General features: G+C 36.2%; 2 protein-coding genes across 2 annotated transcripts in view; one reads left to right on the top strand and one right to left on the bottom strand.

The window, feature by feature from the left end:
* Positions 1 to 778: 778 nt before the first annotated feature.
* Positions 779 to 3,531, bottom strand: LOC138710613 (prestin-like). The gene has a single exon (XM_069841618.1). It carries the CDS (start codon positions 3,006 to 3,008, stop codon positions 969 to 971), a length of 2,040 nt encoding a protein of 679 aa, XP_069697719.1. The 5' UTR covers positions 3,009 to 3,531; the 3' UTR covers positions 779 to 968.
* A 261-nt stretch (positions 3,532 to 3,792) lies between these two features.
* Positions 3,793 to 26,866, top strand: part of Gk2 (Glycerol kinase 2) — a 200,627-nt gene continuing 177,553 nt past the window's right edge. Inside the window, exon 1 of the mRNA XM_069841621.1 lies at positions 3,793 to 4,014. The gene's annotated coding sequence lies outside the window, so the exon portion shown is untranslated. The remainder of the gene's footprint in view (positions 4,015 to 26,866) is intronic.

Below are 26,866 nucleotides of genomic sequence, written 5' to 3'. Positions count from 1 at the left end.
CCGGATCACGGTCGATTCTAGTATAGTCGACCGTGCCTGGATGCAACTGGCTAACTATGTACCCTCAGAAAGACAAAACATAATGCTTCTGTATCTCTCTGTCTCCCTTACTCCCAAGCAAACCATTGTACAAACAAATATATTGGAACATCTCCACATCACCCGCGTGTTCAAATTCATCCTGAGCCAAAACATTGTATAAACACAAAATAACATAATATGAACCAAACGAATAATAATTACCCTGTCTGTGTATCTACAAATAAAAAACTCTCTTCTAAAAATACGAGTGAAAGGGGAAGCAATGCTTCCACCACATCCATTCGGAAGTAAGGTACAGCTGTAGGTTCCATGTCATATTTCATAGGAAGAGGAAAAGTAGCGTATACAATACATAAGTTCTGACTTCTAAATTTTCTTTGAGGCCAAAAAAATTATCTACACTTAAATCCTTTAAACATGTTATCACATATTCATTATGGCCAAGAGCGTAGCGTGTCGTGCTTAGGATTTCGTCATTCTTTAAAATCCATCCTGCAAACTTCGGACTCAACCTCTAAATCACCAAGGATAACAGCGGATTACAGTGTTTGAAATATTGTTCATAATTATTAGCCTATAATGATCATCTTATAAATAAATCTAAAAAAAAAAAAATAGTAAGAGCTTCAGTTGTATAATTTATTTGGTAATCATATATTTTATTATGCTACTGTTATAGAAGAAAACAAAGAGTTAAAGGAGTACCGGTAGCTTACAATATAAGTTTATTTTTATTATATCAGCATAAGAATGATCTTCGAAATATTTGTCAATAAATTAATCCACATTCTACCGCACAGAAAGAGCTCCTTGTAAGCTGTCAGCATTTCCTGGGTAGCATATAGCTCTGTCATCAGAGAGTTGTGAGCTGAAAAAGAGGCTTATGTCTGTTCTTAATATTAGCAGAAGTGTTTGAAGTATTTATGTTAATAAATAAATCCACTTTCTATCATAATAAGGACATCCTGCATAGTGTCAGCATCTGAAGACAATACTTTACAGCTACTTATTACAAACACCAAGACATGTATGTCCTCGTAACTTTTAATGAGTTCCTTAAGGGTATTTACTCCAGTATAATCAAAGTGTATAACTGATTTTAAGTCCAGCACAATATACTTCAATTTCTCTTCTATAAAATCTACATAGTCTTCTTGATTTGATAATGATGTTCTTTGCACTTTAAATTTTACCGTCAGCGCTAATTGTTCTGCTTCTTTTATTTGTTCAGGAGTTCCATTTTGCCGCTTTAAATTTTTCCTAATTCTCAGATATTCTTGTGGACAAACTCCAGACAGTCTACAAATTTCTTTACGAATATGATCCACACTAACGAATGTCACATTACCTACAATACGTATGATTTTGGTTCCGACTACTTCACTGGCTTTGTTTTCTTCAATGTTCACAAAAACGTAGTTCGTTGAATTATCATTATGTTTATCGTTTTGAAATTTCACTACCCCAAGGAGCCAAATATCTGGTTTCATGCTCTGCATAAATACGTGAATTAATGTTAACACTATGCCAACAAGTAGTCCGTATTTCAAGTCAATGATAATAACAGAAAGAAATGTTGCAGTCCACACACCGGCTTCAGTCTTTGACAATTTCCATATTTCTGAAACAATCTTCACTTGAAATAACGTTGATCTCAAAGCAATTATAATTATTGAAGACAGTACACATCTGGGTAACGGTTCGAAAAATGGCCCTACCCACAGTAAAACTACAAGAAGAAGAAGGCATGACACAATGCTTGCTATCTGTGTCCTTCCTCCAGCCAACTGCTGAACAGCACTGCGCCCTAGAGAAGTAGAAACTGGCAGGCATTGGGTAAACGAACCCATTATATTTGCCAGTCCAAATGCTAGTAATTCCTGGTTTGTATCTATACGGTATTGTGAATTTGCTGCAAATAGCATTGCCATTGACATTGAAACAGAATACGACACGAACATAACGTAAAAACTCTCTTCTGCCACTTCAGTAAGAAGTGAAAACGGAGGAAGTTCAAACGGTGGTGTACCTTTGGGAATATGACCAATCACTCGTATTCCATATTGATCAAAGTGTAGGAGTATTGAGAGACAATTCCCCAATAAAATCACAATTAACTTAAAAGGAAACTCAAATTTCACCCGTTTTCGGAACCATGGTGCAAAAAGGAACGAATCAACTACTAAAATAAGAATTGTAGTGCTCGCTGTTGCTAATGTATACATGTTTGTGTGTTGGATATTCAAGAATATGTGTTTATAGTTGGAATAGAAACTAAATGTACCGCCGGTGACTTCAAACTTTAGTCCTAATAACTCTTTTATTTGTGACGTTAAAACATGAACAGCAGCCCCTGTCGTAAAGCTAGTTACTAACGTTCCTGAAAGGATGGAACAGATTACACCTAGATGCAAAATATAGAACACCAAGTGCCATATTCCTACCATAAAAGATACGGCTGTTCCTATTTCAATTGGACCATGTCCAAATGTTGCATTCACTTCTTTAACATGCGTATCAATAATCTGACCTGACATAAGGCATACAATAGCAAAGGTACCTACTGAAACATGTCTTGATGTCGAGAAGATGAAGTATATTATTACAGGGTAAAATGCCATGTATATGCCATGAATGGGGGGAACATGACCCAATATAGCGTATGCCATCCCTTGTGGAAGATGGAGTAAGGCCACAGTAATTCCAGCTATTATGTCACTTAAAATATTAATTTTCCATTTGTACTTTGGAATCCATTTAAGAGCAGGCAAGGAAGAATAAATACAATTCAACATTTTGGACGCATATTTCGCACATGTTGTTGAAAATATATTACTTCTGTTGTCACTGAGTGTTGTACATTGAGGTCCACTGTCTGAATTTTGTAATTTCAATAATATTTTCGGTGTTCGATTTCCACTCTCTTCTCCCGATGGAACTGGTTGTGATTCGTGGATATCTGTCATTACATTTGTTATTTATACACACTATTTATGTAAATCCAATAGATAGTAACTAAATTGGTTATTATACTTAGTATACACAATAGGTACGTAACTTCAGTAGATCGCAATCACTAATAACTTTTCAATGATATGCCGAACTGCATTATTTCTCTTGCTTCACTTGTGCAATCTCACTCATAGGAATTATGTCGAATTATTTTATTTTCTTTAAAATATGTATAAGGCCAAGTTAAAATTAATTATAAGTAGGCTTACAGTATAGCAATATAACTTCGGTACTAGATCTTAACACAAGTCTTTTCAAATTATGTTGAACTGCATTATTTCTATTGCTTTATTTGTGCAAGCTCGATCATATTAATTTATATCACAATTTATATCGAATTATTTTATTTTCTTAGTGCTAAATTAAAATTCTTCACTCACAGAACGCAATTTAACGTATTCCAATCTAACTTTACCTCTTGTCGCTATCATTAACTATAATTGTATAATATACATTTCTTTTTCATTTGAAGTTACTCTTATAAATCATAATTGGAAAATAAGTAATTAGGAGCTCAGGAATTTGAAGAGAAATTAAATGAATAACAATGAATGTACAAAATTAACGATTATCTTGAAGGTAACAATGAAAAAACTAATTCTACCAAAGACAATAGGAACAGAAAGGTAAAATTAATCTTGTGTTGTCAAACAGTTAATATTGTACTATTGGCCACCTTGCTTTATGTGTCATTTGTTTCATTTGCATCACCAACATTCTAAATATATAATTACCTAGTTCACAATGTGGTGGATAATTAAATACTCTAAAAATGGAAAGCATATTTTGTATCCAGGACACTTACAGGTTTTGATAGCGCTATAAAAAGTGATCAATATTTATTGGCGGTTATATTTGTGTTCATACATGCAATGGAAAATGGGAATTTCATTCGTACTTCACACGTCTTACACGCTCTCCACGAATTCGAAGCCAAGCAGACGAAGGAGGATATTTTAAGTGAGTTCATTTTCAAAATATATTCGAAATTAGTATTAGAGAATTGACTGTATGCTGCTTTTTATTCAGGGTTATAGACTTTGTTATTCGTTTTCATGTATCAGATGCATTTGAGTATGTTACGTTATTACTCAATGTAACATCTTTAATGTCTATTGCATCATATTTTACTACTGAATCCACAACTTTTCAACGTGTAGTATCGTACAATGTACATTGTAAGCTGAGAATATTATTATCTTCTGCTGTAGCATGTATTAAAATCCTAGTTCTTATAGATCTAGTAATAAATCAGGTACTTTTTCACGTGTTTCCATATATTAATATTAAATCGGCCTATCCTACAATAATATAAGATTACCAAACGCACAGGAATAATTTGTTAGGATTAAATTGATATTTTGTGTTATTTACTGGCAGGACGTGTGAAACCAATTATAAACGATTATTTCGTCGATTTCGCAAGTTTCGTGAAGGTCGTCTAACTTACTCCAAAGTTCTGAACTGTTATATTTAGATTACGGTATTTCAGTGTATAATTACAGTATGTAGCTTTACCATAATGTGTTGACAGTGCCTTTAAGAGGTTACGTTCTTTTTTTTTTTTTCAGAAGTGTTATAGTGATTCGCGGTACTGGTAATACCGGTATGTACTTAAGCCGTCTTAACACAAATTTGGACCATGATGAAATAGCCTACCTACTAATTTTTATTTCATTTACCGGCGTATTGTATTTTTGGTCCAAGGAATATTTGTTTTTTTATGAAAAAACTTCACTGATTTATAGGACTACCGTGGATCACTGTAATTTACCTTTATTTTGTTGAGATGACTGTCTTTATTTGATTTATAATTGAATATTAACATTATACATTCATACCGCTAACAGGTTTTCACTGGTTCTCTTTAATGATCACATGCAAAGACGTGGCTTTGGAAAGGACACTATTGTAGTTAATCATACTGTATTATTTGGTAATATAAACTCTAGTCCTATGTTCGGATAAACTGCAATATAGCGAACGCCAGTAGGGGAAGTTATCCCCACCCACATGAAATGTGCATTCGACACAACACTCGCCTATCACGTAGAGTGTCTGGTGAGCTAGTAGGGGAAAAGTGGAAAGGGGTCGTGGGCGGAGCTTAGCGTTCGCTGTATTACGATTTTACCCTATGTTCAATAAATTCTAATTCCATGACTTTCAATTACTGACAGTTGTTTTGTTACTCTCAAGACAAATACATAATGCGCAGGTGTTTGGTTTCTGTAATTTATTTACATGATAGTTGCTGTACCACCCTATACTTCACATGCTTAGGTGATTTTTGGTCTAACATGAGCAAACTAGAATAGAATAATTAACTTAATATTATCAGAACTGCTCCACACGATCTATTTGCTAAACTTTTCAGCATATTTATTCTGTTTACTGCACTTACCATTAAGACACAGTGTGATTTTTGCAGATTAATTTTGGATCTAATGTTATTTCCAATAGCTCTGGGTTTAAGTCGAATTTTATTTTTCCACCAGCTAAGAATATTGTAGGTTCATCTATCTTGTAGGAGTACCGGTATCTAGTTGCAAAGATGCTGCATTCATTGTTTTTTTCCGAAGACCTTGATATGGTGAGGGGCTTAAGCTTGCCTTAAATAATATTGGGGATTCTGTAAGAGACGGGCACATGGTGTTTTGGATGGGAAAATTGCCTAAAAAGCATGATTTTTAGTAGACCTTGTGTGATGTTTAAAATATGGCTATTTATTGAGTATAAAGATATCTTTGTTTAATTTACTAGAATAGAGGTTGAAAGATGGAAAAAAGTGAAGATGCAATGTAACCTATATGTCACTTAGTTCTCTCCTCATCTAATCCACTTTTAACCTTGTCATAGTCCTCGCCTCCTGTCACTTAGTTGTCCCCATATCTATATCAACTTGTCACAATCGTCAGCCTCCTGTCACTTAAGCTGTCCCCTCATCTAAATCATTTAAAATTTGTCACAGTCTTCAGCATCCTGTCCTGTAGCTATCCCCTCGTCTAACCTATTCTAATCTTGTCACAGTTCTTGGCCTCCTGTTACGTGGCTATCAGTGCATATGCCCACGTCATGCATTATTTGAAACAACTAAGTGATACCGACAGAAACTACCATAAATACTGTAGGCCTAATTCCATGCACCCTTCCAAAGGACTAAATAACTGTTCTTTCAGAACACACCAACTATTGTCCTGAAAGTCTGTTGCAATAAGTCCTCTCTGGGCAGTGTTAGTACAGTAAAACCTACCTAAAGTGAAATCTGAATAAACTGGAAATCTGCTTTAAGTGTAATTTTTCTCTGGTCCCCAGAAGTTTTAAGGCATTTTATATAGTTTAAAGTGGAAATCTAATGCGGAAACCGAACAATATTGCTAGTCCTACGAGAGAAAAGTAATTAAATAAAACGAAATTCCTAGCAGTGTTAACGCAATTAAATTGAAACAAAATAGGCTACTGTAGAGATGGCAGGCAAGAAATTGTACCACTCGCTAGATTTCTGAACAGGTTGTTGAGTGTATGCAATGCTTGTTCTGTGGTGCTAGTACTGTACTGATAATCTTGAGTTGAAGACCTACTGATATTCCTCTACAACTTCAGTCCGTTAGTGTGGTAGTGCTGTAGGTGTTATCCTTTGTTAGTGGCAATGGTAGGGATAAACATAAAACTTTTACCCTAAATGAAGAAATTAAGCTCAAAAAACGAGTGAAATTCAATGGCAATTTATTGTGCAATTGGAGAAATTTGCAATAATTTAGAACTGTTACTACAGAAAGTATAATCGAGGAGGCTTTAGTTTCAGAAAAAGTTATAAAGCGAGAAATATTGGATGACTTTTGAAAAAATAATATGGTACAGCTTTATAGCACTGGACTCGCTTTTACTTGTCAATAAATATGTAGGAGTTTTCGTACTAGGCCTATAATACGTTGTATTCTGTAATTACATGTTTATTTTTCATTAAAAATTCTTAAAATTTAAATTTTCAATATAGTAGCAACACAAATTTAGAAAAATCAGTCAACCTTGCATACAACGGACACCTCTCTTAAATGGAAATTATCTTTGTTCCCAAGTACTTTGATTTAGATAGGTTTTACTGTAGGCTTAGTATCTATTTTTAGTGAGGGATAATGAAGGTTTACTGTTTTGAACATGATGCGAAATTGTTGGGTTTTTACATCAAGCCATGTAACAGTGCTCATCCTTAAAGGCTGTACTTCGGCTTTATCATCAAAAAAGGCAAGGAAAGGAGGTTTTATCTGTTAGATCTGTTACAAAGAGCTGTTGTACTGAACGTCCAGCTATGCATCAGCTCATCTTCAGGAAAGGGTAGGTAGCTTATAGAAACTGAAATAGATGAACGTAAAGCATCTTCTTAAAGTGGGTGGGGAATGTAAAATACCAAGTGATATTCCATTATAGATAAGCATTTGTCTTCTGTGGGTAGACATTTGTCCCTGCTTACCATTGTACAACTTAATTTATTGTAATTTGTGGGTGTATTCAGAGATAGCAGAGAGGGTATATATGTCATCTCTCCCTTTAATTATAAAATATTTTAATTAGAAGAGTACTACTGAGACAGTATTTTAACTTTAATTTTTTGTAGTAACAGAAAAGTAATTAACGTGATGTTAAATTAAGGCCTATGCAAATGTTGCTAATTCAAGATAGGTGTGATTTTTTAAAGTAGGCGTACTGTAGTTCTATAGCCTATGTCCACTTTTCGTGTTTTATAAATCTTTATGTTATGGAGCCACAACTTTTGATGGAGAAGTTGAAGTCATCTATTCAACACTTCACTCTTATTTTCAGCATGCTGTTATATCGAGTAGTTCTAAAGCAGCTATTACTGCTATAACAGCCAGTGTCACAAAAAAAAATGAAACCTCTCTGAAAGACCACTCTTTTAAGAGGCCACCCCTCTTAAAGACTGATTTTTCTTAGAACCGATGTAAAAATAAAATAAAAGATACATTAAGATATTAATACATTAAATAGTCTGATTAGTGTAATATATTGCTAGTAAGTGATGTATGCAAAGGAGGGGGAAAAGATCTGGCCACCCTACTCCAATATTTCCTGGCTTAGTTGCCTCATGAGCGTTGCCTTATTGGTATCATTTATGAGGTTCAAATCTGTCTTCGGACAGCGGACTAAACAACAATAAATACATTTTGAGAACTTGAAAGGAATACTGTAGTGTATTTTACAAAGTTAAAATTAAATGTGACAATGTTGTTAACTATTTGTGCTGAATGTCCAGTCCTTTGATCCTCTATCTAAGGACTGTGGGAATTTATAAAGAGAAAGAGGTTGTCAAGGGTTGTGACCATTATACACCAGGGTTGCCAGATTCAACAGGAGATAATGGGGTAGGGTGGCCAGTTCCTTTCCCCTAAGGATGATACCTAATTTATTATTCCTAATTCCTCATGGAGATAAGAGCTCCATGCTTTCATAACTTCAGTGATCGGTACTATGCTCCAACCTCCAACTGCCTTTTACCCTTGGGAAGGACGTGGTAGATTACTCAATTTGATAGGAGGCTGAGTGAATCTTCAGGCCGTTTTGGAAGTTTTGGCAACGAAAATATCTTGTTACCACTCAGGATTGAACCCTGAACTTTCCAGTCCATTGCCAGTTGCTCTATCAACTGAGCTATCTGCTGTTTGTATTTTGCTATTTACTCTTGATTTAACTTTCCATGTTTCACTTCCATACATTAATGAGGGGACTGCCATTGTTTCTTAAATTTTGTCTTTCTTACATTATGTCCTAGCATTCTCTTGATGGTTATGCATATATCTTGACATTATGGTGCTTAGATTGTGTATCCTGTGTTTCGTGTGTGTTGCATCATTTTAAATACTGAAATTTGAAAAACTGTTACGTTGACGTGTTTTCTAAAATAAGTTTTTATTTGAACAGGATGGCCATTTACATTCTCATATCAGTATGTTGCAGTTATAATTTTTGAATATTATTTGAAATTTATATGGTAAGATTTTATTGTGAATGACGAAAAATGAACAAAAAATAATTAATACATTTCTGGTGAACTGTTAGGTGAAAGATTAAAGTATTTCATCTAGAGACCCAAGGTTAGGAGTTTCATTAAAATTTGTGATGGAGAAAGATGATGTTGATATTGGTTTTCTTGGAATATTCCCGTTTCCTCAGTCACAATTTCATTATTTCTTTAACACCTCATGAGGAAGAGTCTGACCTTGCACTGTAATGTATTCTCAGGCATATAGTACTCTCACTCACTCAGTAACACTATCGTTCTTGAAGAACCTTGACTGCCTTACAGATGTCATTCCAGGTCTTGAAATTCTCAGCTTCTTTCCTCCATCCTTTGACACCGATTTTTCTTAAATCACATTCAACCCCATCCAACTGTCTTGCACTTGGTCTACCTCTAGTCCTCCTTTTTTGCCTTATTTTCCAGTGATTTCTTTGAGTGTGCATTATTCTGCATTCTATAGACATATCCCAACTTTTCAAATGTTTGTAATTAGTGTAAATAGATCCATATCTTGGAACAGATCTGTCATTTCTTTATTTGTTCCTACTCTTTACAAATCCCTGTTACCAACTGGTTCGAATATCCTTCTTAATTCCTTTCTTTTCCATATAGCATGGGGCTTGAATCAGCCACTACAGTGGAAAATAGATTAAGAGTGAGATAGAACATTAATTTGTTTATTAATAAATGTATGTGTAAATACCTCATCAAAGCTTTTTCATTATCTATCCACCTTACAGCTTTTATTAAACATGAAAACTTAGTTATAGCTTTAAGCTTGGAGGTATTTAAATATCCAGCATATCGCTGTGCTGGTGCTTTTAAATGCCCCCTCTATGAAACATTTTCCTGAGATGGCAGCATTTAACATACGGACATCTATATTTTTTTCTACCATGAATATTAGATGAAATGGAATGTCGAATGCTTCAGAATTCACATCGATATGACAGTGGATTTTTCAGTAAAAAATCACAAATTTGAACAGGATGTGGCCATACTAATACTACTGCCGGGTTCTTGGTGATTTAAATGTCAGGCGCAGGTTGCGAATTAAGATTTCTGCTGAGGAGGGGGGATAGAATCCTAGATAGAGAATACAATACATAAAATTATTATTATCCTCATTTGATACGGCTCAACGGTTGGTCGCGAGTTCCTTGTCTTACGTCTTGGTTATAATAATAATTATATCCATGAGCAGGCTTAAGATAGGATGTGTAATTCCTAAGTTATTGATTGTTGTCATCTTGCTGGTGATGATAGTGTATTTTTTATTTTAGTAGGTTATTTTACGATGCTTTATCAACATCTTAGGTTATTTAATGTCAGAATGATATGAAGGTGATAATGCCGGTGAAATGAGTCTGGGGTCCAGCACCGATAGTTTGCTCATATTGAGTTGAGGAAAAACTCCGGAAAAAGTCTCAACCAGGTAACTTGCCCCAACCAGGAATCGAACCCGGGCCACCTGGTTTCGCGGCCAGATGCGCTAACCATTAGTCCACAGATGTGGACCAATAATATATCAATATTATTTTCTTTACTTACCTTATACTTTATAAAGTACATATACTCGTATTAAAACAATTATATTTTGTGAGGGTGGATAGAAGAAGGGATGTTAATATGATTTTACAAGAGGGGGATAACTTTCCAATAGGGGAAATTCCCCCCCCCCCCCAGTTAATTAGCACTCTGGTCAGGCGTAGTAATACTACCACCAGGTTTAAAGCTAATCACACAATTACTACCAAATATGGACAGTATGAACAACGCATTATTTCCTACTTCGGATAATTTTTTGGTAAAAGGTACATAGAGTAGAAATCAATAAGTAATGATCCCAAGAACTTTTCTTTTAATGTTGAATCATTTTGATGGTTTGCAATTTTCAATTGTAGGTTTGAGGGTACAATATAAGATGAAGTTCCATAGAGAATGGTGATGAAAATGGTTTCAATAGTATATCCTTTCTGTGAAACTATCCTGGACTGCGTAAAATGGCCTGGTGGCCTCGGGTTAAAAACCTGTGATCTAGTGGATGACACTTTTGCCCCAAGAGTGCACTAGAGGCGTGAGTTTGCTTTCTGCTTGGACTGATTATCTGGTCAGGTTTTTCCAAACCCCTCGACTGTAAGGTAGGCTATGTCAGAAAATCCCATGGTGAATAATCTTCGAACTTACCAAGTTATTCTGTCTCGCTATCGCAAAATTGAAATGCTACAATCGATATCAGAGGGGTTTACTCTTATGATGCAAGGTGTATTCTCTATAGAAATTACTTAGTGTGCTCCTGTGTGGGCAGCATATGCTGTGTTCTGATGAGAAGAAAGTGGATATAAGTGTGGCCAGTACGACAATTTAAACAGGTATTATGGATACACATTATTTACATGATTTGTCACTTTTATAACATTGATAATATATAAAATAAGAATTCTCCGGGCTGAGAGGTTGTGATCTACTGAATGTGGTGGATCCATTCGTTACTGGCACACTGAAGAGATCACTTCGCCCACACTTGCCTCACTACTGAAGATGTCTACCATAGCTGTGACAAATCATCTGGATCCACCATCTTCAGTACACTATGGCCTCTCAGCCCAGAGAATTCTTATTTTATTGACACTGGCTGTGAAAGCCTACATTCTAAGATTGTTAATATTATAACAACTATAAAATCGTCTTTCTGTATAGCCAATTTACAATTTCAGTCAGAGACAAAGTAACCATATTAGTCATATTTGTTCAGTTGGTCAGTAATTAGGTGTTGGGAATCCTGTTACATTTGAATCTAAAACACAGGCTGTTGTTGTGAAAAGATCGGGTATCAGAGGGAATGTGTTGTCAATGGTTTTCAGTTTAATGTTCATTTTATTCATATGCATATTATATTAAATCAAAAACCACATGTGGTATGCATATTGTTAAACATTTCATTTAAACAGATAAATCATTACGTAATTCCTTAGAAAATAGTATGAAAAATATTGCTAATAATGATATTGTTGGTGTAATGGGTACTACCTGTAATCCTGATCGGGCTATGTAAGCCCTAATATGTGATATAATTGCCATTTTTGCTGCCATTTGCTTTAACATTCGCTTATAAATTGCATTAGAAACTCGAAAGTATACATTGAGTGGAGGTTTTTCTATGTTATTTGTCTATGGTCTATATCAGTGTTTCTCAGTCACCAGGCCCTGGCATCAATTATACCAGGCTACATGATATTCTCCTGAAATTTGTTATTTTACTTAGATAAGCATTTTCACAAATAAATATTTTATAGCAGAAATACTGTTAGGAGAATAATTTTCGTTAATGTGTCGAAAAGTGCAGGTCCAGATCATCCCCGTGAAGAGGTTCGAATTAAATCCCCTTGACTTCACGACCGGGAATCGAACCCGAGCCACCTTGATCAGGAGTCCAGCAAGGAGGTGGATGTACTTATGTTAGTTAAATGTATGTACTTTAAGGAAATTGGAAAAGTATTTACGAGTGAATTTATCTTATAGAAAAGGAATTTACTGGGTCTCTCAAAGATTAAGAACCACTGGTCTATATAGTAAGCCTATTGTTAAAAACCAGTTAAAACTGTGATAGGGGATTTTAAAATTCCATTAATTGCGTCACTACATTGTTACTCTATCGTATGAGATGGATTTATTCTATGCTTTCATTTATTTTTGATGGTACTACTCTCGTGTGATATGGACTCGTCTTGTAGTTTTATTTGTTTGTTCAGTACATGATGTCACTGCCTCCTGTTACATAGCCGAGAACAATACTAATAGTACCACAGTCTACTATATACAGTCGCGAAGCTTGAGGTGTTTTTTTGCAAATCTCGTGATACAGCGCTCCAAGCGGTTAGCAACTAGAAACAATAGACTGTCCATGGTCGACTTTGAACTGTGTCGTATTTCTATCGAGTGCTAGCTCGTTGCGTATTTCACACTGATGCTTGTGAAATGTTCGTTATTGGTTATAATGAAAATGTTAATGACTAAAATATAATAATTGGAATAATAATATGGGACGAGGAGGAGACGTTTGTAGTGCTATAAATTGTAGCAACAGTAAGAGAAAGAGGCCAGAGTTATCCTTTTTCCGATTTCCGAAAGATTCAGAAAGGTTCCTGGGATTCCACAAGAATGCTGTGCAGAAACAAAACTGTTAATTTGAAGTTCTTTGTGATTGTTAGAATACATTATATCCTTAAATTTCACAATGAAATGTTTCAGTCTAACCGAAAGGACATTAGATACCGGTTAAAGTTCTGTCATTTAGGCTGCTAAATTTCCAGAGAAATAAAGGTTAGGTCTACTTTTTTTTTTTTTTTTTCAGAGGATATATTTTTAATTGTAGCTATTAAATTTGTTATTATTTTTATGTGTTATTTTACTAAAGACGTAGAAAAATTAAGTTTGTTTTAATGAAATTTATTGATCACGTTTTATTTTAAATTCTGGTGGATTATTATTGCTTAGGCCTACGTTTTTCTTCAAAGGATATGTTTTTAATTATAGCTGTTAATTTTGTTGTTATTTTTATTTGTTGCTTTATTAGAGACGTAGAAAAAGTCTGTTACAATAAAATTTATTGATCACGTTTTATTTCCAATTCTGGTGTGATTATTATTGCTTAACCTCATCCCACTTTTTAACTACGCAAGCCTACACTACAAGTACCGGTACACGCAAGTTACTCCAGTAAGTCATATTTCCATTATTATTGTTGTAAAGAGAAATGCAAATTAATATTTATTGGTTTCATAGTTAATTATCGCTATAATCTTGAATGAGTGAAGCTATTATAGTAAATTTCAGTTCGTTTCGCACAAACCAAAATTATATTAGCTTATTTCTTGCAGGTATCTTCGAGTTTATGGTGAAATTTAATATACTTCATTAAAATAATAAATTAACTTTATGCATTTCATATTTCTATAATGGAAGGAAGGTGTTAATTTTTCCAAAAGAACACAACGAAAGTGTAACATATTTTGTCGGCTGCTAGGAGAGAGATCTGCGATGATGAGGCGATAGTAGCGATCCTAGTGGTGGGCAACTACCCACGTTTGCATTTTTACTACATATTGAGCTTCGCGACTGTATATAGTAGACTGTGATAGTACTCTGATGCACTGTTTCTTGCAAATAGTTTACCCAGCATTCGACAGATGGCAGCACGTGTACACTTTGGCCATTGACTTGTGCAGCAGGTAGCCAGTGTTGAATTCATTCATCTCAGAGAGTCGAGGAATTTGAATGACATAATAATGAAAATGCAATAGTATCATTTTTGAATATACATCTTGATTAGATACTACTTTAAACACTTGTGCCACTACTGATTTGTTAAATTTGTTAAATGAACAAATTTTTAACTACCTTGTGTTAATATTTATTTATTTAATGCAGCAGGCACTTGATACAAAGTCATTTGTTTACAAATGAAGAAGAAAATAATACCAAACAGAACATAGTTATTAAAAGGTGACAAAAGCAGATCTAGAGTCTTGGAGCAGGTATCTTGCTTCCCAGTACTTTTCCCATACTCTGTTCTTAGTCAAGGCTGGGCATATCTGAAGGTGGGGTAGATCCATAGGAGAAGATAGAGTGCAAAGTGTGCAATTGGGGCTATTCTTAATGCTGATATGATGTAGGTGTTTAGCCAGGCAATCGTGCCCTGTGCAGAGTCGGAACGTGGCTACAATCTTCTTGTGCAGCCAGTCTGAAAGATTGCTGATTTCAGCCATCCATTGGCTATTCTGGGATTGTTGATTCAGTAGTTGGGCATGTTCAGTTTTATATGCCTGATGTGTAAAGTGGGTTACATTATTGTAGGTAACTGACTGATTTGAAGTTTGTATAGCAAATGTATCTTCTGTTTCATTTCCAAGGATGCCATAATGAGCTGGGATCCATTGGAGGGCAATAATCTTGTTGGAGTCATGTAATTGTTTTAACAGTGTTATACATTCAGCAATACGGTTTGTTACATTTGTTATTGCTTGGATAGCTGCCTTTGAGTCAGATAAAATAACATCTGAATTATAATCCAAAATCCTGAGAACCAACTGTTTTAGGCTGATAAGTATAGCGTGGACTTCTCCATCAAAGACAGATGCTTTATTGCCTAGTGAAGTGTAAAATTGAGAACAGTTCCCAATGTACTCCTGCTCCAGCATTTCCATCATTGTCTAATTTTGATTCATCTGTATATATTTAGATCCATGAATTGAAGGGAAATCTTGTATTAATTGTTTCAATTGCGTTGATTTTAAGCATGTTAGTGATGGACCCATTCTTGTGTTATATTGAAACTTTTATCATAATTAATGACCATTTTCGGCTTGTTTCTGCCATCTTCAGATTTGTTGTTTTACTTTACATACAGTTTACAAAATTGCTCTGAAATTAGCTAGACACAACGTGGCTTCTTGAACTTCATGTTACGTATAACATGTGATAATTTAAATGTTTATACCTCAAATTAGGAAGTGATCATGTTAAAAAGAATACAGAGAACTTACGAATAATATAGGAAATTTGACTGCTATAAATTTCCTATTAACAAATATCACTTCGGGAGAGTAATGATTAAGACAGTTTTCAATGAAAGTGTTATCAGTAAGAATTTACAGTTTACATTATTTTAGTTAAAATTGTGTTTGCGTGTAAGTGTACAATCATTTACAAAGAAATGTAACGTATTTCATCATAGATCACTTACGACATTAAAGTTACCCTAAAGTAGTGAGTCAGTTTTGCTACTATTTAAATATTCATAGGATGAGGGGAGATGGCCAAACGTGCCACTTCAGTGGTCTCCAGTTGGTAGAAATAAACGAGGAAGGCCTAGAAATTCATGGAGGGCTGGAATATTGAGGATGATGAATGATAAGGGACTAAATGAGCAGGATTGGAATGACAGACGCAGATGGAAAATGGGAATAAAGGGTAACCACTGAAAAGTGGAGAGGCCCTCAAAAGTAAAGTAAGTAATAATTGAAATTACCTTTCTAGTTGAGACTAAATTCGCAACGAAAAGTGAAAATAATTCTGCATATAGACCTAATAATAAATTTTCCCAAAACATAGGGGTCTGGAGACCTACTGCCGAGCTCATTTCGTTTAACTTAAAAAAAAAAAAAAAAAAACCGTTCAAACTGATATCGAGTTTGTTGTATTTTATGTTTTGATTTAAAATAACGGCTTATTAATTTTTACTAATTATATTTCATGTGCATCATTCTCACATAGATTGACTTGTAGTCACCAAATATGAACAGAATCTGATCAGTAACGGAGAAATCGTTGTACCTGTATAGGAATTTGTGGGCATGTAATTTCAGTTTCAAGGGGAAACTATGGTGAAGTAATGGTGAAAAATTAAGAAAATCCACTTGTTTTGTTTTTATATTTGAACCTTCTAGTTTCATAATATGGTTTCATTTCCTATTTGAGAGCCCTTCAAATTGTGTCACGTGACTTTTATATATTGTAATAGAGAAAAAAGAAATTGCAAAAAATTACAAAATTTTATGGTGCAATTGTCAGTCATGTCGTTAAACAGAGCAACTGTCAGTTTCGTCGTAGCACACAATCAGCACAGGGCTCCTCAACCTCTACATCACTTTTAATGACTTGACAATCGCACCTTGTGCTAACTTCTGTAAGAGGATATAATCTGAATCATGTCATTTTATTTTAACATTCAGCAACATTCATTTTATATGTCCATGTTCATATACAATCTAGTTTTAAATATTTTAATATGTAATCATATAATGTTTCCACACGAAGTATTCATATTCTTGTGTTGTTACATGTTCTGAAGGTGGCAGTTTATGCCGAAAACGTTTAACACTGTAAATGTTGTAATATTTTGCTAATTATAGCATTGTGATTTTGATAAGCAATTTGACGGACATACCTATTCAGTTATTGTAATAATCATGATGTTAACTCTATAGACGAGAGGAGGAGTGTTTCTACCAAGTTATAATAAAGATTTCCATAATTTACCATTGCACGAGTCCCAAGCTACCATACAAAATACAGTATGTGTGTTATGTACCTACTTCGGAACATTTGAACTGACCAGCACCCGCTGCTCTCTATGCTAGGTAACCTCCCTAGCATATGTCAGTTTCTCTTGCTGTCCCCCTTTCGAGTGAATGGCTGTGTTCAGCCAGGACAGCACTGAGGTAGCGCTGAAATAGCGACCGCATTGCTGACTGATAGCGCTGAAATAGCGGCCGCAATTTTTCGTAGCAAATTTTTTTTTTCCTCTTTAAGCCAGCAAAGTGCGGGGGTATGCAACACCCAATGGTGTCTTATATCCGGAGTAGACTGAACAATGGTGTGTTTCTTTGTAAATACAGCAGACATTTTGGAATCTGGTTGTTCAGCCAGTCAGCCAGTCACAGCTGCTGTAACCCAGTAAAAATGAATAACTTGAATTAGCCTGTCCCGACTGAATGCAGCCAATGTAACTTAGGATTTACGTTTTCTGCAAGACTAAATTCCCCCTCTTCTCGCTTACCTATGTACCCGTGCTGCTTTGATGTGACGGAAAGAAAGGATATGCCTGTGATCATGCTGATGAAAAGGTGGCGCTGATGAATTGAGCCGACTTGCTGACTCTGAGCTGGAATACATGGCTTATCATTTCAAAGTATGGAAGAAATGAAGACGTACTGTACGAAGAGCTCGAATGAATTACCTCATGTAATACATGCTGGTAGCCTGGGACTTGAGTAGGCCTACCAATTGGTCACTTCGTTTATGTAAAATATTATAGCAAGTTTTGAATTTGTGAAATCGTTTGCTTTTATGATATAAATTGAGTTACGCATTGTTACACATATTTAGTGTCGTGTAGAAATTAATTTCTTAAGTCTAACTTCCCAACTCTGGGTGTCACATGTGTCGTCTTTGGGTGCATGGCGAGAGTTCTTACGGCGATTGTTTGGAATAGGAGTAAGTGAACTTTGTGAGCATATGTTATTTATTGGAGAAGAAATACAAGAAGAAACTGAATGGAGGGCCTCCTTGAGACGAGCGTTTGCGGTTGAGGATCTAACCTCATACAAAAACATTTAAAAAATGTATAATTTGAAACTAGAGAAGCTACTAGAATTGTTTTCAGTACTCATTAGTAAGAAAATACTTTACATTCAGATAAACTATTTCTTTAACGGCCCCAACGTGACATGCAAGCCCGCAGCATCCAACTCTTTTATCATGTTCCTGAAGGCTGCGTTCTTCAATTTTTTATAGTTGCGGAACGAGTCGTCTCACAAGGCACTCATTCAATTGAAGTTAAGTGAATTTAGGGAGGTAACTACGACCCAACATTGCGACCTTTCAAGATCTATTGCGCTAACCCTCAAGTTAGGCGCATTCCCAAACCTATACCGGCTGACTACACTAAGGTTCGCTGCCTACTCAGGTTTTGAGCAGACAACTCCACTCGTACCTAGGCTAGTATCTCCTTGCCTCACCAGCCAAGATTCGGGGAATGCTATGGAATGATGACGGAATGATGTAGATGCCTAATATGTGGAAACCGGAGAACCTGAAGAAAAACCTCAACAATGACCTTGTCGATAAAACAGGTTTCTGATGCGGCAGATTTTCGTATTACTACACTTAAGCTTAAGCTCTGAGCTACCGAAATGACTTGCTAGAGTTGAGAAGGAGATACCGTACTTCGTACTATATTAACGAACGGTGCGGCAGGCCGTAACTTTAGCAGCTAACTCAAGAATCTTTGAGCGTTATATAAGGTTATTCAGAAGTAAGTTACATTTTGACGTCGCCGTAACCTTTTCAAGAATTAAGATATACACAAAACAAGAACACACTTGTAGGCTACTCATAAAAATATTATGAGGTTTATTGGATTCAGTTTAAATGTTTAATATGTCCGCCATTTTGTTCTTCAACAAGCAAAATCTTTCTTCTATGTTGTGAACAACATTTGCTAATAGAACTGATGGAATATCTTCCATTTGTTGCGAAATTGCATATTTTAGTTCGTCGGATTACTTAAAAAAGCTCTGTCTTTTAAATAACCCCACAGCCAAAAATCTGCTGGATTGATATCAGAGGATCGCGCTGGCCAGGTGTTAGGAAAATGTCTGCTTATTATGCGATCACCAAACGTGATCGCGTGATTGCTGGTGTATAATTAATATGGAGACGTGCACCACTCTGCATGACGATTATGTTCTCGATGTCACGATTTTGTAAATTTGGTAGTATAACAAACTTCTGCAACATGTCAAAATAATTTTATCCGGTAACCGTAACCGTTACCATGTTAAACAAAACAAATGAGTGTGATAGGCCTAAATGAATAAATCATTGTTCGTTACATACAAATGTGTTATCATTTTATGTGTAGGCTACGTTAATTTTATAAAATGTTATAGCTATTTCAAAATCTAACTTACTTTTGAATAACCCTATAAGCTATAATAGTTTAGCTTTACTACATATCCTTTACCCATGTATTGTGGGTCCCTATCACCACGGCATGGCGCGTCCTCAGGTTGCGGATAGAGGAGACGGCTTTCAGAACTGCGAATGTATTGAATAAGCAGTCGTGGACAGCCGATAAGGGGTGGTCCTTCAGCTTGGGGGTTTGGCGAAGGCCTAACAAGCCATCACAGTAAAAAACAGCTTGTTACGAATCCATACAATAAGCCTCAGAATGGGACTGATTCTCTGGCACGACCACAGCAAAGGAATAAGGTTATGAGATTTGGTACGTGGAACGTAACTAGTCTTTATAGAACAGGAGGGGTAACATCAGTAGCAAAAGAACTAGCTAGATATAGAATAGACTTCGTGGGAATACAAGAGGTTAGGTTAAATGGGAATGGCATATCACAAATAGGAGATTACTTGTTGTATTATGGGGAAGGAAACTTTAATCACCAATTAGGAACAGGATTCTTTGTTCATAAAAGAATAAAATCAGCAGTAAAAAAGATCGAATTTATCAGTGACAGGTTATCATATTTAGTAGGCCTACTGGTGCGATATCGTAGTTATAAATGCTCACGCCCCTACAGAAGATTTTTATAGGTTATTTTACGACGCTTTATCAACATCTTAGGTTATTTAGCGTCTGAGTGAGATGAAGGTGATAATGCCGGTGAAATGAGTCCGGGGTCCAGCACCGAAAGTTACCTAGCATTTGCTCATATTGAGTTGAGGGAAAACCCCGGAAAAAACCTCAACCAGGTAACTTGCCCCGACCGGGAATCGAACCCGGGTCATCTGGTTTCGCGGCCAGACGCGCTAACCGCTACTCCACAGGTGTGGACCCTACAAAAGAGAAAGACGACGATATAAAGGATAGCTTCTATGAGGAATTGAAACATACTTTTGATCAGTTATCTAGATATCACATGAAAATTTTATTGGAGGATATTTTTAAACCAATTATTGGAAAAGAGAGCCTACACGTAACTAATGACAATGGAGTTAGGTTAGTCAACTTTGCGACATCAAAACATTTTATTGTCAAAAGTACAACATTCCCCGTAAGGATATACATAAATATACTTGGACTTCTCCAGATGATAGATCACATCTTGATACATAATCGGAGACATACTAATATAGAATTGTACGCATTGTATTCTTACCTGACATAATTAGGAACATAATATCCAGACGTTTGAGATGGGCAGAGCATGTAGCACGTATGGGCGAATCCAGAAATGCATATAGAGTGTTAGTTGGGAGACCGGAGGAAAAAAGACCTTTGGGGAGGCCGAGACGTAGATGGCAGGATAATATTAAAATGGATTTGAGGGAGGTGGGATATGATGATAGAGACTGGATTAATCTTGTATAGGATAGGAACCGATGGCGGGCTTATGTAAGGGCGGCAACTAACCTGCGGGTTCCTTAAAAGCCATTTGTAAGTAGGTAAGTAACATATCCTTTACGAGGGACGAATCAAGAATTGTAAGGCCCTCCAGTGAAAGTAATAACTGGGCCCCGTGAGTAAAAATTAAAAATAATATAATTAATTATGGAAACAATAACAATAGTCGTGTAGTAATAATAGTAACTCACCTCTTTGATGTTGAACACGGGCGAACTTCACTCACATTCACATATTTATTAACACTCTTCTCTTAAACTACAGTAGTTCACATAGAAATTTTTAGCACTTTGAGGAGGAAAAATAGTGAACTGTGTCTTCAAAATCAATCTCCGCCAAATTTCATGTGCAGTACTCATAAAACTTAAATTATATAAGCCTGGTTGAGTCATGTTATTTCTTAATTCATCTTTTATTAATTTCAGCATGGAAAATGAACGTTCTCCAAATGCATTGATCGCAAAGGATGTCGGAAAAAATCTCATAGGAATTTCCAATTGGGGAGTGCTGACAAAATATTTTCACCTTTTATGTAGCCTGTCTGTATAGGTTATGATTTATGAATATTAAGATCTTTATAATCATGATCATCTTCAGTATATTCTTGCAAGGATTTGACGTTTACTTTCAGAGATGCAGCGAAGTGGTGACATTCAGTTATCAGCTCTACAGAAATAACATCTGTTATAAAATGTTGCAAGGTTTTTACAGTAGGTATTCGATATTTATGAACTGTCCAAACAGTAGATTTTCCAAAAAACCAACATTTAAAAAAATGTACAGTTTCCCTGGAAAAGGATGAGACGATTGAATATTCCTAAGTCTCAGATGTAAGACACTGCGCATGATCGGAGACCAGAGCACTGATACACAAGATAACGAATATTGAGTTACTTAAATTCAGACTATTTGGTTTGTTACTAGCATCGTTCCGAAATTCACTTCAAAAACTGCAAAAAATATGATAATATTACGTAAATAAAAGATAAATATATACATAAATCGTGTAGTTAAATCGACAATGGACCTTCATGACTAGATCGACACACCGCACAGAAAGGAACGCTTTCATGTCGTTTCAATAGCTCAGACGGTAAGACTTCTGCGTGTTGTGTAGAAGAGTGCGAGTTCAATCCTTAGTCTACACAACAATTTTTTTTGGTCTAAATAACGTTGAAATAGCTAAGTAACGTTGAAATAGAGTTTTATAAAGTCCTGAGATTAAGTGTTAATGATCGCAAACAATACAAAATTACAAGTTATAATATTATAAACGTTAATCTAATGAATGCATTTATACACATATACAATGTAAATGCATATCTATTAAAAACTAACAATTAAAATGAAATTAAAAAATATATGTAATAATGGACAAACTTTTACAAAGGTTTAGAGTCCTTAGGTTAAGTCATTTGTTAAGTAATTATTACAATATTTTATTAACAGCTGTAGCAATGTGGTGTCATAACTTGGGGTTTGTTTACTTAATGTAATTAGATTTAATTTGATTAGTTTCGCAACAATTGGACTTCCCGTTATATCCTGTTATTTAGATATTTAATTTAGGGTTGATTTATTAACTCTTACTATGCAAGATGCCTGTTATTTCAATAATTCTATATCACGTTAAATAGTCATTGTCTACATTAAAGTATTATCGTCATCCCTCATTTCTCATCGTAATGGCGAACCGACGTGACATGAGACAGCGAGTTATAGCTCTAGTTGAGGCTGGATATGGGGCTAGATATGCTGGCCGTTTGGTCGGTGTTCCTGGAAGTACAGCCGCGAAGTGGGTTCATCGTTACCAAAATTTAGGGGAGGTCGAAAATCGCCCTATTCCTGGGCGTTCGCGGATATCTTCATTGGAAGAGGATGCTCTCTTATTCGAGACAGTTCGACAGGACCCCTTTCTGACTGCTAACGAAATAAGAGCAGCATCTAACTTTCCCGGCTCTTCACAGACTGTGATCAGCAGGTTGAGGAACAGCGGTATTAGGAGCCGGAGGGCTGCGCAAATGGAAATATTGGGGGAAGCACAAGCTGTCGACCATCTTGCCTTCGCTACCAATCGAGTGGATTTCGATTGGAGAAATGTAATTTTCTACGACGAAACAACCATCTCGAGTGATTACGAAGGTCCTGTCCGTGTCTATCGTGAGGATGGTCTTCGACATGATCAGCGCTATGTGCACCGACCTGAAAGATCGGGGCGCTTTAGCATATCGTGTTAGGGGTGGATGTCTTACGATGGACCTGGCGTTATAGAACGCATCGATGGCCGGTTTAATGCGGGAACTTACGAGCACATTCTGGAAAATATATTTCTTCCCTCCGCCCGAGAACGTTTTCCCGAAGGAACATTGCTGTTCCAGCAAGATAACCATCCCGTGCACTATGCTGCCAGCATTCAAAGATGGTTTCAAAGGAGACCCGAGATCGAAATCATTAATTGGCCTCCGAAGTCACCTGATTTGAATGTCATCGAAAATTTATGGGCGGAATTGAAAAAGAGAGGGATAGCCACCTATGCCCACCGACGCCCTCGAAATCGAGACGAATTGTGGGATCAAGTTGTTGACACCTGGTAAGATCTCGCCGGGGATCAGAACTTATTCCACAATCTCGTGACATCCATGCCGGATCGACTTAGAGCTGTAATAGACGCATGTGGACAAGATTTTAAGTTAACATGTCTCTTTTTGTTTCTTATGATTTTTGTTTGAGGAAGAATAGTTTTAACTTCCAAGTAAGATTTATTTATTTTTTGACGAGGTTCAGCCCACTTGTAAGACCCAGAAATTGGGCATAAATTATTCCATATTTTTCGACAAATTAGACAGTCGAGGAACTCTGAACAAATTAATTACACCTCAATAAAAAAAACACGAGATGTTTCGGTCATACAGTGGAACCGACACGCTACTATATGAGCTAACGAGACAAGACAGTGACAGCAGCAGTTCAGAATGTAGATCCCTTAGCAGGCATTTGCCATTCGGTACAGTGAAGCAATGATATTTTGTGACTCGAGCTATGTTGTGAAATCCTGGCCTTAAATGGCAGTCTTCTTCTTGATCCTTATTCTGGTCCTTGTCCTTGTTGTGGTCCTTGTACTATTTGTCATGTTATGTATCGTTACGTCGATATCGAGTGAACCGCGCTGTAGAACTTAACTTCCGACGACCAAGAATCGTCTCATTCTTTTTCAGGGTAACTGTACATAAACTTTACTTCGGAGTTGAGAATTTTCTTAGTACTTCCTTCTTGTTATTTAGCTTTCTTTCGCTAAGCACAATCACCTTCAAAACGTCCCATTACTAATGAGTTAACAGGAAAGAGTGTTAAAATATAAAAAAAATGTGATAATTTAATAGACTCACTGATACAATCGCTTATGTTCGAAAGTCGAATTCATACTGCCGGATACACATAGCACACACAGATATTGTGTAGCGTAACCATTTGATGACGAAATTGTATTGTAATAATTTTTAAATGTAATTTTATTAAATATAATTTTATCGTATTAATACTCTGATATACGAGTATATAATAAATTAATAAAGGATTTGGCATATTTGGTATTATAATATAATAGGCTTATATAAAATAGTTACTGAAATATAAATTATTTTTAAATAGCTCCATTGTTACGTCAATTGTAGTGGTTGTAAGATGAGAGAGAAAGAGCATGAGAAAGAACTGAATGGTCGCAGACTTGCTAATCCTAGAACTCCTAGTTTTTATGTGTGTATAGAGACACAGCTGAAACGGGGTGATAGAGATGCTAATACAGTATTGTCCAAGCAGGGAGAACAGAAAGACAGCAACAAACTATGCCTTTATTGTTCAATAAATAAAGGTTTTGCTCCAAAATTTAATAGGTACTTGGTTTGGCCTTATATTTACTATTATCATTGTTATTGTCATCGTTTTGAGGTCCCCGGTGGCCGCCGGGTTTGCCCATGTGTTAAAACGACACTGTTCTTTACATCGTTAACTTCCATCCGAAACAGAATCCTCAAAATACAGAGTTCACAAAAGCGTGCCCTTTCCTAAAAGTGATGGACTGTAAAATGACACTCCCATCAATCCACTCAAATTAGTGGCAGTTTTCATCCCCATCTTTCCCCAGCTTCGTACTACAGCCAGCAGTCACGGACAGTATTTGGTTGTATTTCTCCAATGTGACCCTTTCATTGTTTGTAACAGTTACGGAAAGCATTCCTACGTTGTTGTCTTTGTGTTTGATCCCTGAACTTGAGTGTTGATTTTAGTATATTGTCCGTGATACACGAGTGCAGTGAACGACCTCGCTCACGTGTCTCCCGCTCTATTCTTGAAGGCCGTGAGGTCATCCCTTTCTTGACCTTCAGTAAGCTCAAATAATTGGCCAGATATGAAGCCCCGATTACGAATAAAAATGTGGCATCGTGGTATGTCTTCCTTATAGACATACAGCAGTGAGCCATTGAGTTGCTGGAACAGAGATAAGCTAAACGGGATGGTTGACAAAAAATAATTTATAAAATTTTATATCGACCAAGGCAGTGATTAAAATGTATTTTTACATTGTCACAGTTGTTAAAATACGAAAAAAAGACGTGTTTCAACATTTACTGTACCTAGTTGAAGACTACAGTTCGGTTTATACACAGGTTGTAACTTTAATAATGGCAACTATTTATTTATTACGAATATACAAGTGATACATCTGTGAAACTTCTACAGTCCTTCAATGTACTAACCAGCATTGTCTACAACTCGTTGCCAACGATGTAGAAGTCGTAGTATTCCTATAGCAACACCTGTTCTGTTGATGTTTCTGATGGACCGCCCTACTGCCTGCAGAACAGGGCCGCCGAGAAGGGGGGGCAAAGGGGGCAAGTGCATATGGGCCCGTGAGCAGTAAGGGCCCGTCAGATTAAGTGAGTCTGATTACTTTTTATTATCACGAACAATTATTCACAGATACATACCGGTACTATAACATTTTGTAAGAACATTTGTTACATGAATCTGACATATTAACCAACAATAGTAGAATTAATACAAATTACCGCTTCATTATGTAAATGTTTAACTTTTATGTAATAGAATATCGGTTTCCCACGTTAACAATTATCGACACGACACTTGAGGGCTCCGGGATTTGCCTGAAATATGTTCCCGTCGCTTGTACCGAACACGTTCAATTGGCCTATCCTGTTAACTAACAACCCCTGCCGGCCCACTGCAATATGCTAGTGGACACTCCCAAATTCAAGCCGGAAGGTTATGTTTCCTTTTCAGTAGGGCCTACATAGTAGTTTCGTGACTAAACTTTCGTCTTTTCGTTGTCGTTTTTCTAGTAAATTCTGTGTTACCAGTGGACAATGGACAAGTAGAAGCATAAGTCGGGAGCTGAGAAGCGCAAGGAGAGACAGAAAAATTGGAAGAGATTAAGAAAGGGAGTAGAACTTTGTTTGACGTTGGTGCGAAATTGAGCGACCTTGGAAAACTAAAAAGTAGCAGACAAATTGGGTCATTGAATGTGTTGTTCGAAAACAAGAGCCTTTCCGAAAACAGTATTACAGTATTTTCAGAACTCAAGAATGGAGAATGTGTTCCCAGAGACTGGCTAGTGTGGAGTGAAACAAATCAAGGAAAATACCACAGTGACTGATTTGTTTCACTGCACACTAGCCAGTCTCTGAGAACACATTCTCCATTCTTGGGTTTTGAAAATAATACTGGAAAGGTTCTTGTTCCGTCACTTAGAAGGTTATTAGGCAGGTTGGGGGTACTTTTTCGAACGACACATTCAATGACACAATTTGTCTGCCACTTTTTAGTTTTCCAAGGTCGCA

Source organism: Periplaneta americana, chromosome 12, assembly GCF_040183065.1.
Source record: "Periplaneta americana isolate PAMFEO1 chromosome 12, P.americana_PAMFEO1_priV1, whole genome shotgun sequence".
Classification (NCBI taxonomy): domain Eukaryota; kingdom Metazoa; phylum Arthropoda; class Insecta; order Blattodea; family Blattidae; genus Periplaneta; species Periplaneta americana.
This window is presented reverse-complemented; position numbering and strand designations above follow the sequence as displayed.